We start from the raw sequence: 15,879 nt of genomic DNA, 5'->3' as shown, positions 1-15,879 counted from the left end.
AATTTTTCTTCAGGAAAAATAGCTGTTCTAAAACTGCCAACTGGTCAAAACACAACACAACTCACTGTAATCGAAAACAACACCTCTTCCTTCTTAGACGCAGCACAACAAAGACCAAAAGACCTGTGCAACAATACAGCACAACACTATAAAAAGGCGTTTGTTAAAGTTTGCAATGTTGACAAATGTTGTGTTCTGCCCTTAACATGTGTCTCTCCCGGGTCATTTCTAGGAAGCCTTCAACAATGTGGTGAACTACTTTGGGGAGAGTTCCAAGACGACTCCTCCATCCGTGTTCTTCCCTGTGTTTGTGCGATTCATCAGAGCTTACAAGGTAAGGAAGGACCAAACAACACACATCTCCTACAGGGATCACATGGATGTAACAGGCCACTTAGCTAACACTGTTATCCAAAGTGAGTTATTGGAAAGTGAGTTCATACATGTAGGATGTGTATGTGATCCCTGTAGGAAATGAACCCATGACCTTGTAGTGCTTTGATGTGTGTCAATAGCGCCACACTTTTACCAACTGAGCCTCACAGGGCCATGTTCAGGAGGAGCATACTCTCTCTGTCCTATGGGAGTTAGCCTAGCCTTGAGTTAGTCCGGCTGTTGTCCCGCTGCCTCCCAGAGAAAAGCAGAACTGTCTGTGTGCTACAGGACTGGGTGTAGACTGGGGTAACAGGTCTAATAACAGGAAGGGCCAGCTGGGTCAGAACGGTAGCTGTGGTGTTTAAACTGGGCTCCGTATTCCCCCCTTCCCACCTGCATTCCCCTCCTGCCCCTGCCTCTGACCCCTGGACCGATGGCCCGCTCTGCCTCTGCCTCCCCCGGATGGACAGCTCTGTCCTGCGGCACAGACACCTTCCTGAGATTGTTTTCTACAAGGATTTATGGATCTGTTGTAGAAACGTGCAAAGGATCTGTGTGTGTGTGTGTGTGTGTGTGTGTGTGTGTGTGTGTGTGTGTGTGTGTGTGTGTGTGCGCGCATGTGTGCGTGCGTTAGAGAGAGAAACAGGGAGGGGAAGAGCAAGAGACACACACAAACACACAGAGAAAATGAATGGTGCTGACTGTTTAGCTACATGAAAGTGTTATCTCTATGTTTAATTCAACTCCCAGATCCAGTTCTTCTATTATAAAAGAGATGTGCATTTTGTGATGTCCTCCCTACAGGATGCGGTGGAGGACAATGAGCAGAGGAAAAAGCAGGAGAAAGCCATGAGAGAGAAGTTACTGGCTCAGGAGGCCAAGCAACATGACCCCAAGGTACAATACTAGAAGTCTCCCTAGCCATGACTCTGACAGACAAGGCCCAAAAAGCCAAAAGTCAAAAGCTTGCGCAATGATTTTTTCATTAGCAAATTTAGGCATGACATGCCAGCAGCAAATGCTGACACTACACATCCAAATATATATGACCAAATTATGAAAGACAAGCATTGTAATTTTGAGTGTGGAAGAGGTAAAAAAAGTATTGTTGTCTATCAACAAAGGCAAGCCACCGGGGTCTGACAACTTAGATGAAAATCTCTGAGGATAATAACGGACGATATTGCCACTTCTATTTGCCATATCTTCAGTTTAAGCCTACTAGAAAGTGTGTGCCCTCAGGCCTGGAGGAAAGCAAAAGTCATTCCGCTACCTAAGACTAATAAAAAAAACTTTACTGGCACAAATAGCCAACCAATCAGCCTGTTACCAACCCTTGGTAAAATTGTGTTTGACCAGATACAATGCTATTTTACAGTAAACAAATTATAGGGAAGGACATTCAACAAGCACAGCACTTACAAAAATAAGGCTGTTTTGTTAGACTTCAGGGCGAATGTTGACATTATTGATCATTGTCTGCTGCTAGGAAAACGTATGAATTATGGCTTTACACACTCTGCTATTTTGTAGATAAAAAGAGTTCTGTCGAACAGAACACAGAGGGTGTTCTTTAATGGAAGCCTCACCCACATAATCCAAGTAGAATTAGGAATTCCCCAGGGCAGCTTTCTAGGCCCCTTACTTTTTTCAAACTTTACTAATGACATGCCACTGGCTTTGAGTAAAGCCCGTGTGTCTATGTATGCGTATAACTCAACACTACACACGTCAGCTACTACAGCGACTGAAATGACTGCAACACTTAACAAAGAGCTGCAGTTAGTTTCAGAATGGGTGGCAAGGAATAAGTTAATCCTAAGTATTTCTAAAACTAAAAGCATTGTATTTGGGACAAATCATTCACTAAACCCTAAACCTCAACTAAATCTTGTAATTAATAATGTGGAAATTTAGCAAGTTGAGGTGACTAAACTGCTTGGAGTAACCCTGGATTGTAAACTGTCATGGTCAAAACATATTGATACAACAATAGCTAAGTGTCACGGTTGTCGTAGGAAGGAGCGGACCAAAGTGCAGCGTGTGTGTCGTTCCACATTTTATTTTCACTGTGAAATTATGCAATACATACACATAAACCATATAACCAAAAACAACAAACCGTGACGCAGAGGTGAAACATACACTAACTCAAAAATAATCTCCCACAAACCCAGTTGGGAAAAACACCTACTTAAGTATGATCTCCAATTAGAGACAACGATGACCAGCTGCCTCTAATTGGAGATCATCCCAAACAAAACCCAACATAGAAATACAAAACTAGAACATAACAACTAAACTAGAAACCCCTCCTGTCACGACCTGACCTACTCTACCATAGAAAATAACAGCTTTCTATGGTCAGGACGTGACACTAAAATGGGGAGAAGTCTGTCCATAATAAAGTGTTACTCTGCCTTCTCAACAGCACTACCAACAAGGCAGGTCCTACAGGCCCTAGTTTTGTCGCACCTGGACTACTGTTCAGTCGTGTGGTCAGGTGCCATGAAGAGGAACTTAGGAAAATTGCAATTGGCTCAGAACAGGGCAGCATGGCTGGCCCTTGGATGTACATAGAGAGCTAACATTAATAATATGCATGTCAATCTCTCCTGTTGAATGCACCGAGCTGTCTGTTTGACCTACTGGCACACAGCTCAGACACCTATTCATACACCACAATACATGCCACCAGAGGTCTCATCACAGTCCCCAAGTCCAGAACAGACTATGGGAGGCACACAGTACTACATAGAGCCATGACTACATGGAACTCTATTCCACATCAAGTAACTCACGCAAGCAGTAAAATTAGATTTAAAAAACAGATAAAAATACACCTTATGGAACAGCGGGGACTGTGAAGAGACAAACACAGGCACAGACACATGCATACACACACACGATAACATACGCACTATACACACTTACACATGGATTTTGTGTTATAGATGTGGTAGTTGAGTAGTGGCCTGAGAGCACACACTTAATCTATTGTGAAATCAAATCAAATCAATGCGCATGTGCCGAATACAACAGGTGTAGACCTTACAGTGAAATGCTTACTGTTGTGAATGTATTGTAATGCTTTTAAAATTGCATAACTGCCTTAATTTAGCTGGAGCCCAGGAACAGTAGCTGCTACCTTAGCAGGAACTAATGGGGATCCATAATAAATACAAATACTAAAACTGGACTCAACTAACATTAGTAACATTGAGCTTAATGTACTCTAGAATTTAGACAAAATGATGGATATGACCACCTGACTGATCACCTGACCACCTGACTGACCACCTGACTGATCACCTGACCACCTGACTGACCACCTGACTGATCACCTGACTGATCACCTGACCACCTGACTGACCACCTGACTGACCACCAGACCACCTGACTGATCACCTGACCACCTGACTGACCACCTGACTGATCACCTGACTGATCACCTGACCACCTGACTGACCACCTGACCACCTGACTGACCACCTGACTGATCACCTGACCACCTGACTGACCACCTGACTGACCACCAGACCACCTGACTGACCACCAGGATGACCACCAGACCACCTGACTGACCACCAGACCACCAGACCACCTGACTGACCACCAGACTGACCACCAGACCACCTGACTGACCACCAGACTGACCACTAGACCACCTGACTGACCACCAGACCACCAGACTGACCACCAGACTGACCACCTGACTGACCACCTGACTGACCACCAGACTGACCACCAGACCACCAGACTGACCACCTGACTGACCACCTGACTGACCACCTGACTGACCACCTGACTGACCACCAGACTGACCACCTGACTGACCACCAGACTGACCACCAGACCACCAGACTGACCACCAGACCACCTGACTGACCACCAGACTGACCACCAGACCACCTGACTGACCACCAGACCACCAGACTGACCACCTGACTGACCACCTGACTGACCACCTGACTGACCACCTGACTGACCACCAGACTGACCACCTGACCACCTGACTGACCACCAGACTGACCACCTGACTGACCACCTGACTGACCACCAGACTGACCACCTGACTGACCACCTGACTGACCACCTGACTGACCACCAGACTGACCACCTGACTGACCACCAGACCACCTAACTGACCACCAGACTGACCACCAGACTGACCACCTGACTGACCACCTGACTGACCACCTGACTGACCACCAGACTGACCACCAGACCACCTGACCACCAGACTGACCACCAGACTGACCACCTGACTGACCACCAGACTGACCACCAGACCACCTGACTGACCACCAGACTGACCACCAGACTGACCACCAGGCTGACCACCTGACTGACCACCTGACTGACCACCTGACTGACCACCAGACCACCTGACTGACCACCAGACCACCAGACTGACCACCAGACTGACCACCTGACTGACCACCTGACTGACCACCAGACTGACCACCAGACCACCTGACTGACCACCAGACCACCTGACTGACCACCAGACTGACCACCAGACTGACCACCAGGCTGACCACCTGACTGACCACCTGACTGACCACCTGACTGACCACCAGACTGACCACCAGACCACCAGACTGACCACCAGACTGACCACCTGACCACCTGACTGACTACCTGACTGACCACCTGACTGACCACCAGACCATCAGACTGACCACCAGACTGACCACCAGACTGACCACCAGACCACCAGACTGACCACCAGACCACCAAGATGACCACCAGACCACCAGGCTGACCACCTGACTGACCACCAGACTGACCACTAGACCACCAGACTGACCACCAGACCACCAAGCTGACCACCAGAGACCACCAAGCTGACCACCAAGCTGACCACCAGACTGACCACCAAGACTGACCACCAAGATGACCACCTGACTGACCACCTGACTGACCACCAGACCACCAGGCTGACCACCTGACTGACCACCTGACTGACCACCAGACTGACCACCAGACCACCTGACTGACCACCAGACCACCAGACTGACCACCAGACTGACCACCTGACTGACCACCTGACTGACCACCAGACTGACCACCAGACCACCTGACTGACCACCAGACTGACCACCAGACTGACCACCAGGCTGACCACCTGACTGACCACCTGACTGACCACCTGACTGACCACCAGACCACCTGACTGACCACCAGACCACCAGACTGACCACCAGACTGACCACCTGACTGACCACCTGACTGACCACCAGACTGACCACCAGACCACCTGACTGACCACCAGACTGACCACCAGACTGACCACCAGGCTGACCACCTGACTGACCACCTGACTGACCACCTGACTGACCACCAGACTGACCACCAGACCACCTGACTGACCACCAGACCACCAGACTGACCACCAGACTGACCACCTGACCACCTGACTGACTACCTGACTGACTACCTGACTGACCACCACTGACCATCAGACTGACCACCAGACTGACCACCAGACTGACCACCAGACCACCAGACTGACCACCAGACTGACCACCTGACTGACCACCAGACTGACCACCTGACTGACCACCAGACTGACCACCAGACCATCAGACTGACCACTAGACCACCTGACTGACCACCAGACTGACCACCAGACTGACCACTAGACCACCTGACTGACCACCAGACTGACCACCAGATCACCTGACTGACCACCAGACTGACCACCAGACAACCTGACTGACCACCAGACCACCAGACTGACCACCAGACCACCAAGATGACCACCAGACCACCAGGCTGACCACCTGACTGACCACCAGACTGACCACTAGACCACCAGACTGACCACCAGACCACCAAGCTGACCACCAGACTGACCACCAGACCACCAAGCTGACCACCAGACTGACCACCAGACTGACCACCAAGATGACCACCTGACTGACCACCTGACTGACCACCAGACCACCAGGCTGACCACCTGACTGACCACCTGACTGACCACCAGACTAACCACCAGGCTGACCACCTGACTGACCACCTGACTGACCACCTGACTGACCACCAGACCACCAGGCTGACCACCTGACTGACCACCAGACTGACAGACAGCTAGATTTATACAAATCTCTGCTGTTGAAAACTAAAAGCTAGTCTAAAGTAAATGGGCGATAATGTCTAGATGCTTTTTACAGTGGAGATTGACTTTATAAATTGTCTGGCTGGGCTGATGAGACAGTGGATTGCGCAGTGAGATGGAACAGGGTAAATAGGCATTTCAACGTCATAGCTTTAGTCGGTGGTAACTTGTGGAATAGACACCGTCTGGAATGCGGCATTAACCAATCAGCAGCCAGGATTTTACCTACTTGTTTTATAATTCTCAATATAAGACTCTCACACTTACTATAAGGAGTTTATGCATTTGTATGATTGAAACGATCCTCAGGCAGCTCAAGCCATTTAGGCCGAATTTATTGTTCTTCCTCCTCTCCCTCCCAGGTCCAGGTAGTGAAAAAGAGGCAGCAGCAACAGGAGCTGATCTCTGAGCTGCGTAAACGCCAGGCCAAGGACCACCGACCCGTATACGAGGGGAAGGACGGCACCATTGAGGATATCATCACAGGTGGGCTCGATATGCAGCCTCGCTGGTAGCCACGCAGCCCCCAGCCATGCCTCAGTAGGAGCCCCAGGTCCCCTAGTCCAAGCCCCATCCCAAGGCCCAGCCCCAGCCCAAGCCCCAGCAGCCCCAACCCAGCCCAAGCTCCAACCCCAGCAGCCCCACCCCAGCCCAAGCCCCAGCCCCAGCCCCATCCCCAGCAGCCCCAGCAGCCCCAGCCCAGCCAAAGCCGCAGCAGCCCAAGCCCCAACCCCAGCCCCAACAGCCCCAGCAGCCCCAACCCCAGCACCAGCAGCCCCAGCCCAAGCAACAGCCCCAGCAGCCCCAACCCCAACCCCAGCAGCCCCAGCCCAAGCCCCATCCCCAGCAGCCCCAGCCCCAACCCCAGCAGCCCCAGCAGCCCCAGCAGCCCCAGCCCCAACCCCAGCAGCCCCAGCAGCCCCAACCCCAGCAGCCCCAGCCCAAGCCCCAGCCCCAACCCCAGCAGCCCCAGCCCAAGCCCCAGCAGCCCCAGCAGCCCCAGCCCAGCCAAAGCCGCAGCAGCCAAAGCCGCAGCAGCCCAAGCCACAACTCCAGCCCCAGCAGCCCCAGCCCCAGCCCCATCAACCCCATCAACCCCAGCCCCATCAGCCCCAGCCCCAGCAGCCCCAACCCCAGCCCCAGCAGCCCCAGCAGCCCCAGCAGCCCCAGCAGCCCCAGCCCAGCCCCAGCAGCCCCAGCCCAGCCAAAGCCGCAGCAGCCCAAGCCCCAACTCCAGCCCCAGCAGCCCCAGCCCCAGCAGCCCCAACCCCAGCCCCAGCAGCCCCAACCCCAGCAGCCCCAACCCCAGCCCCAGCCCAGCCCAAGCTGCAGCAGCCCAAGCCCCAACCCCAGCCCCAACAGCCCCAGCAGCCCCAACCCCAGCCCCAGCAGCCTCAGCAGCCCCAGCAGCCCCAGGGACTGGGCTAAGATCACTGTGGTCCTCAACTGCTCGGCTGGAGGAGCACTGTGTTACGCGGTTCAGACACCACTACCAGAGGCTCTAGAGCATCTAGACAACAGCAGATTCCAGTTCTCAATCATGTCCCAGTAGTTTCCTTTTTGTGGCCTGCTAGTATTCTAGATTAGTAGTGTCTCATCATTATGTAGTATCTGTGCAGCTAAGCAGCAATTGAGCCTCAAAGTATAACTATAGTAGGTAATGTAGTTGAGTCATTCCCTCCCAATGCCCTGCTTCATGGGATGTGCTAACTCAGGACAGTTCCCGAACTCAACTCTCATTAATCAAAATCTACTGTGAAATAATCCAAATGTTAAATGTTAATAATTGTCATAATATGTTAATAATGTGTTAATAATGCCTTTCCTTCCTGTTACTAGGCCCTTTACAAAAAGTACATAATCTACATTATTCTACATGCAGTATATCCCTGTCCTGGACATAGCTTCATCTATGTTATTCTACATGCAGTATATCCCTGTCCTTCTGGACATAGCTTCATCTATGTTATTCAACATGCAGTATATCCCTGTCCTCCTGGACATAGCGTCATCTATGTTATTCTACATGCAGTATATCCCTGTCCTTCTGGACATAGCTTCATCTATGTTATTCAACATGCAGTATATCCCTGTCCTTCTGGACATAGCTTCATCTATGTTATTCTACATGCAGTATATCCCTGTCCTCCTGGACATAGCGTCATCTACGTTATTCTACATGCAGTATATCCCTGTCCTCCTGGACATAGCGTCATCTATGTTATTCTACATGCAGTATATCCCGGTCCTCCTGGACATAGCTTCATCTACGTTATTCTACATGCAGTATATCCCTGCCCTGGCAACTTACTCCATATAGTGCACTGCTAGTCAAAACGTAGTACACTGTATAGGGAATATGGTGCAATTTCAGAAGCACCCAAAGACCTTGTGGTCCATACACCAAAACATGGAGGTATGGCACAGAGAGAGCTGGATTACTGGATGTAAAGATATTACAGTGACAACACTGAGAAGTGTACCAAGCTGATGGCATATCAGATGATCTACCACAGTACAGCACCAGTACAGGTTCCTCTGTCTCAGGTGTGACATTTTCTCCCCTCATCCTCCTCCCCCTCAGTGTTGAAGAGCGTCCCCTTCACAGCCCGTACTGCTAAACGAGGCTCACGGTTCTTCTGTGATGCACAGCTGTGTGACGACTCCAACTGCTAGTCCCTACAGTTCCTTCCCCCTAATGCCAAGGCTGTCCAGAACAGGTGTCCCTCCTCTGACCACTGTGCATGCAGCATGACCTCCCACCCTGTCCCTCCTTAAGACTACTCCTTAACCCTTCACTAACTTCGGCGGCGACTTAACAGTTCAGCACAGTGCAGTTTGTTTGAATCCTGGCCCTCGACTCTTATTGGTGGGCAAGTGATGTGTTTTATATCCCTCAAAACACCTCTACCTGAATTACCAGGGTAGAAGTCAGACAGCCAAACCTCTTTGGATTACTGAACCTACAAAGACTGTATCAAAAGCTAATGTTAAAATGTGAATACGTAATGTTTACTACCACGAAATATAATCATATGGTCAATATGACCAGTATGAAGTTGCATCTAGCATAACAGCATGGGCATGGAAAGCTACATTACCGGTATGTAAATAGTGTATGTTCATTTTTTATCAGGTTTTATACTTTTTGGATTTATTTTTCATAAATCTTAAAAGTACAGTATAGTAATTAAGAGGTTTGGCTACAACAGCTAACAATGCCTTGTTGTTCCTTGAAACTAACGAACGTGGATGGTTTGGTTTCCCCTCTAACCTGTTAAGAACCTTTCCTTAACCTCTACTCTGTATTCATTCTACCCCTCTGAACAGCTGAACAGAAGATTAATGACAGTATATGCCACTTCTAAATGCTGCAGGGTAAGAAAGGCAGCCTGAAGCCTGTTTGCTTGGCCCTGGCCATGTGTGCTGCGGCCTGCGGACATGCTGTGTGCTGCTAGCTACACAGTCTACGGTGCTGCTACAGTGATGTCAGCTGCTTCAGCCAGCCCAGCGCTTCAGATGCAAACAGGAACATGCTTTACTGTACAGCAAAGCATTCAGATATGCTTTACTGCACAACAATCGGATATGCTTTTACATCAGCCACAGCAGAGCAGTCAGATATGCTTTTACAACAGCCAGGTCTACTTTTCTGCACCACAGCCCAAAAGTGTAGCTTAATATTTATATAGCTGGATACATCCCCCAGAATACACCGTAAGTTCTCGTCAGGTCATTTTCTTTTCCATCAACGTTACCTCTCAGGAAAACAGATGCAGGGGTTGTAGGGGGATTGAAGGTTAAAAGGGCTATCAGCAGTTGCTACACACATTTTTGGACTTAATTATATGTTATATAATTATATGTACCCATTGATTATTGAAGAATATACACAATATATACAAACGTATGCGGACAGCCCTTCGAATTAATGGATTTGGTTATTTCAGCCACACCCGTGCTGACAGGTGCATAAAATCGAGCACACATCCATGCACGCTCCATAGACAAACATTGTCTCAGTGACTTTCGACCTGGCACCGTCATAGGATGCCTCCTTTCCACAAACCAGTCCGCCACATAATCTGCCCTGCTAGAGCAGACCCGGTCAACTGTAAGTGCTGTTATTGTGAAGTGGAAACGTATAGGAGCAACAACGGCTCAGCTTCGAAGTGGTAGGCCACACAAGCTCACAGAATGGGACCGCCGAGTGCTCACAGTCGGCCTGCACAGAGCCCTGACCTCAACCCCGTCGAACACCTTTGGGATGAATTGAAAGGCCGACTGTGAGCCAGGCCTAATCGCCCAACATCAGTACCCGACCTCACTAATGCACGTGGCCCTGTAGCAATGTTCCCTGTAGCGATCTAGTGGAAAGCCTTCCCAGAAGAGTGGAGGCTGTTATAGCGGCAAATGGGGGACCAACTCCATATTAATGTCCAAGATTTTGAAATGAGATGTTCTACAAGCAGGTGTCAACATACTTTTGGTCATGTAGTGTAACTTATAAATGCCTCATGAGCTTAGTTCAACTGTCTTACCCCATCACAAACTTGTTTTACTCAAATGTTTGAAAACAAGTAAATGTAAACAAAAATGATATAACTTCAAAACATGGTCACCTGTCCTTTAGATATCATGGATGGTCAGTCCTTGCATTAGTAGCACTGTTTATGAACAGAAAGTGATTACATTTCTCCAGCCCCATCCCTCAACCTATTACCAAAACAGGTGCAGTGAAAACACTTTATCATTATTTCTACTGCTGATTGCCACTTTAAAGAAGTTTCCGATTGAGGCAAAATATGGACCGTTGGATGCAGACTCCGCGCACGTGAGAACATTGCCTTTTTTAATTTAAATTGCGCTATAGTACGGATCTTCCACGCTACAGATTTAATCTACATCCATGAAAGTCTTTCCCGCTACTCAGGTCCCTCCTTCATCACCACCTCACCTCTCGTCTTCCATGTTGCATGCTGTGTCCAGCGTTCTGTCCATCCACCACTCACCAGTCTGTCACCTGTTGATGGCATGTCTCAATGTTGTGTTTGTCCCTGGTAACTGTGACTTGCGGTGTGCTGAAAAGCTCGTTGGTCAACCAGCTCTGTTGAGGCCCCTGCACATATCCACACACACAGACATGTTCAGACAAAATTGACATTTATTCAGACAAATGGACAGAAACATTGGCAACACTACTTGAACACTCTATTTTAAGGGCTACTGTCATAATCATGATGGTATAGACATTTAAGGAGTCCTTTTAGAGACGACAAGTTAGATGAGTTGTATGAATATTAGCTTCTCTATAGCACGGTACCTCACAGAGCTTGTTGTCTACAACTGTGATACATTGTTGACATAGTGGTTAGTTTAAATAACTAAACCTCCATAGCCTTGGATTGAAAAATCTATATTTCTCTGTTAGTTTTAAGTTGACAGTGAAAGGCATCATTCTCTCTTTAGTTAACATATACCCACATTCAATTGGCTACCCATTTGACAACATATAAGTAAAAATGTAACAATTCTGAACATATTTGCTGAAATATTCTGTTAGGATAAGCACTGCAAATATAGGTTCCTTAATCAACAACCTCAAACCTGAGCATGACACCACTGGACCAGAGTTTGACTTCCCAGTTAACCTGTGTGACCCCTCTCTCTCCCTCCTTCACCCACTCACAGATCTCCGCAGCCAGCCTTTTCTGCGGCACGACACGCTGATCCGGAGCGGCTGGAAGAGACCCTAAACAAACCACTCGTTCTTCCTCCCTTATCACCCCTTCCCTTTATAACCCCCCCTCCCTGTGTCCCGGTGGTCTCACCCACCCGAGGCTGCACAGAGACTAAAAGGTGGACAGGACCGAACCAATGGCCCTTGTTTTACAGGGGTATTTATTTATTTATGGAGATCCTTTATGGACACTGTCTCTCAACAAGCAGGTATAACTGTAGTATCACCAACATAGCCTACCCTCCTCTCCCACTGCAAACACACACCGCACACAAACACATGCACACACACAGATAATATTAAGAACAGGACTGGGCAGAAATAGTCCAAAGAAGAAGAGTATAGTGGTGAGTTGAGCCCTTAAAGGGGCGGCTCATCTCACACAAGCAGGAAGGAAGGACACTTCAACTGCATAAGGTGGACATGGAACCACAAGTGCCTGCTAATGTGGATCTTATTTCCATGAACCTGGATTTCCTCAGATTGTGCAATCCAAGCAAGATTGAGACTGGGAGACAGTCAGTTAAATCACTTGGATAAATGACAGCATATGTTGACTCTGCTGCTGGGATTTCCACTTCAAAGAGAACTGGGTTGTGTTCATAAGGCACCAAACGGAAGAAAACGGAATGAAACAGGGAGTGACTACCTGGACCAATAAGAATCGTCATTTTGGTTTCCGTTGCAAAACATTTTCGGTTGTGTGCCCTACCTAATGAATAGGACCCAGGGTTTTGCCTACACATGATGTCTCTGTCCACAGATTAAAAAAGGACCGAAGATTATTGTTATATCGGTGGAGTCTTTTCTGGACAAGCTAGCCAAACCAAACTTCCTCTACTCTTGTGTCCTATTTCTTATTGTGCAAAAAAAAAGTGCCTTTTTGACAGTATTATTTTTATGTGACTCAGCCATAATGTGTATCTTTAAATTCTTTTTTTGTTAGATTGTATTTTGTATTGCCTTTGTATGATAACATTTAAATACTGTAAAAAAAAAATCTGAATCTCAGCTTTAATCACTAACATATCTGAAGGTTGCTTCTCAGTGCTGTAATATAAATGACCTTAGGCCAAGTGTCTTCCGAAACGTTAAGTGTGGGTTAAAACATTCAATGTTTTTTCTGTCTATTACTTCTTCATCTTTATGACCTACTACAGTACAATTACCACTTCAGTCGTACCATTTAATTACGACTTAATTACCAGTTAAGTCTTAAACATTCCCAAGTTTAAACTGAATTATTTCAAACCACTGACAAAGAACCAGAAGGAACTTTACCTTGCTCAGAAGTTGAAAGCAACAGTAAAGTTGGACTGAATGTTATGTAACTGACAAGACTTTCTTGCTTAGCAAGTGATGAACGTATGAGGATGTTTCTAAACTGACTGTTTAGCTTACTTGCATTTGTTGGTGGGTAAAGAATGCATTCCTATGAGTCTAACCATGTTCTCAATGCTTGTTCTCTTTGCTTCCAGTTTTAGAACCGCAATGATGACCAATTTTGTTTTAGAACCGCAATGATGACCAATTTGGTTTTAGAACCGTAATGATGACCAATTTGGTTTTAGAACCGTAATGATGACCAATTTGGTTTTAGAACCGTAATGATGACCTTAATAGCCATCGAGTAAGCAGAATGATTGTGCACGCTGAGACTATCTGTGTTTCAATATGGCATTTCCTCAAAAGGCACCGCCAATATTTACACTACTTACATTACCTTGTTGTACGAGAAACGGCTCTTATAGCAGATATTTCTATACACATTTACAAATCAATGAATAGAAGAAGCCTTGTACTTTTTTTGTCAGAAGGATAAAATGAAATAGTGTCTGACATTTGATGTATGTTATCTTAAATATGACTGCACTTCCCCCTTAATAAACAAAATGATGTATGTTATCTTAAATATGACTGCATTTCCCCCTTAATAAACAAAATGATGTATGTTATCTTAAATATGACTGCACTTCCCCCTTAATAAACAAAATGATGTATGTTATCTTAAATATGACTGCACTTCCCCCTTAATAAACAAAATTATGTATGTTATCTTAAATATGACTGCACTTCCCCCTTAATAAACAAAATGATGTATGTTATCTTAAATATGACTGCACTTCCCCCTTAATAAACAAAATGATGTATGTTATCTTAAATATGACTGCACTTCCCCCTTAATAAACAAAATGACAATGTGACCCAAATTTAAACATATCTTCTTTCTCTCTCCCTTTCGGGCTCTACTTCTTACTCTCTTTAGGTCTCTCTTTCTTTCGGTCTCACTCTCTCGGCATCTCTCGCTCCGTCTCTCTCTTTCAGTCTCGCTCTCGGTTCTCTAGCTGTCTTTCTCTTTTGGTCTCGGTCTCTCCCCTTTCTCTCTTGGTCTCTCTCCTTTATCTCTCGGTCTCTCTCCTTTCTCTCTCGGTCTCTCCCCTTTCTCTCTTGGTCTCTCTCCTTTCTCTCTCGGTCTCTCTCCTTTCTCTCTTGGTCTCTCCCCTTTCTCTCTTGGTCTCTCCCCTTTCTCTCTTGGTCTCTCCCCTTTCTCTCTCGGTCTCTCCCCTTTCTCTCTCGGTCTCTCCCATTTCTCTCTCGGTCTCTCCCCTTTCTCTCTCGGTCTCTCTCCTTTCTCTCTTGGTCTCTCCCCTTTCTCTCTCGGTCTCTCTCCTTTCTCTCTCGGTCTCTCTCCTTTCTCTCTTGGTCTCTCCCCTTTCTCTCTCGGTCTCTCTCCTTTCTCTCTCGGTCTCTCTCCTTTCTCTCTCGGTCTCTCTCCCCTTTCTCTCTTGGTCTCTCTCCTTTCTCTCTTGGTCTCTCTCCTTTCTCTCTCGGTCTCTCCCCTTTCTCTCTCGGTCTCTCTCCTTTCTCTCTCGGTCTCTCTCCTTTCTCTCTTGGTCTCTCCCCTTTCTCTCTCGGTCTCTCTCCTTTCTCTCTCGGTCTCTCTCCTTTCTCTCTTGGTCTCTCTCCTTTCTCTCTCGGTCTCTCTCCTTTCTCTCTTGGTCTCTCTCCTTTCTCTCTTGGTCTCTCTCCTTTCTCTCTCGGTCTCTCTCCTTTCTCTCTTGGTCTCTCTCCTTTCTCTCTTGGTCTCTCCCCTTTCTCTCTTGGTCTCTCTCCTTTCTCTCTTGGTCTCTCCCCTTTCTCTCTTGGTCTCTCTCCTTTCTCTCTTGGTCTCTCCCCTTTCTCTCTTGGTCTCTCCCCTTTCTCTCTTGGTCTCTCTCCTTTCTCTCTTGGTCTCTCCCCTTTCTCTCTTGGTCTCTCTCCTTTCTCTCTCGGTCTCTCTCTCCTTTCTCTCTTGGTCTCTCCCCTTTCTCTCTTGGTCTCTCCCCTTTCTCTCTTGGTCTCTCCCCTTTCTCTCTTGGTCTCTCTCCTTTCTCTCTTGGTCTCTCTCCTTTCTCTCTTGGTCTCTCTCCTTTCTCTCTCGGTCTCTCCCCTTTCTCTCTCGGTCTCTCCCCTTTATCTCTCGGTCTCTCCCATTTCTCTCTTGGTCTCTCTCCTTTCTCTCTCCCCTTTCTCTCTCGGTCTCTCCCCTTTCTCGCTCGGTCTCCTTTCTCTCTCGGTCTCTCACTCACTCTCTCTCTCACTCATTCTCTCTCTCCAAATGAATGTCAGAGCCACCATGTGTTTCTACTATAAAAATCCA

At 47.5% G+C, this 15,879-nt stretch overlaps 1 protein-coding gene across 4 annotated transcripts in view; it reads left to right on the top strand.

Moving 5' to 3' along the window:
* Nucleotides 1-14,443, top strand: part of LOC106592748 (formin-like protein 3) — a 119,749-nt gene extending 105,306 nt beyond the window's left edge. For 2 of the 4 annotated variants that reach the window (XM_045696309.1, XM_045696306.1), the window contains 5 exons: nt 233-334; nt 1,180-1,272; nt 6,862-6,985; nt 9,084-9,219; nt 12,191-14,443. In XM_045696309.1, coding sequence (XP_045552265.1) covers nt 233-334; nt 1,180-1,272; nt 6,862-6,985; nt 9,084-9,175 — 411 coding nt within the window. In that variant the 3' untranslated portion in view covers nt 9,176-9,219; nt 12,191-14,443. Of the gene's footprint in view, nt 1-232; nt 335-1,179; nt 1,273-6,861; nt 6,986-9,083; nt 9,220-9,829; nt 9,878-12,190 lie in introns of all 4 variants that reach the window. The other 2 variants (XM_045696308.1, XM_045696307.1) reach the window with 2 other exon arrangements.
* Nucleotides 14,444-15,879: the final 1,436 nt, after the last annotated feature.

The sequence above is a fragment of the Salmo salar genome, chromosome ssa15, assembly GCF_905237065.1.
Source record: "Salmo salar chromosome ssa15, Ssal_v3.1, whole genome shotgun sequence".
Classification (NCBI taxonomy): domain Eukaryota; kingdom Metazoa; phylum Chordata; class Actinopteri; order Salmoniformes; family Salmonidae; genus Salmo; species Salmo salar.
This window is presented reverse-complemented; position numbering and strand designations above follow the sequence as displayed.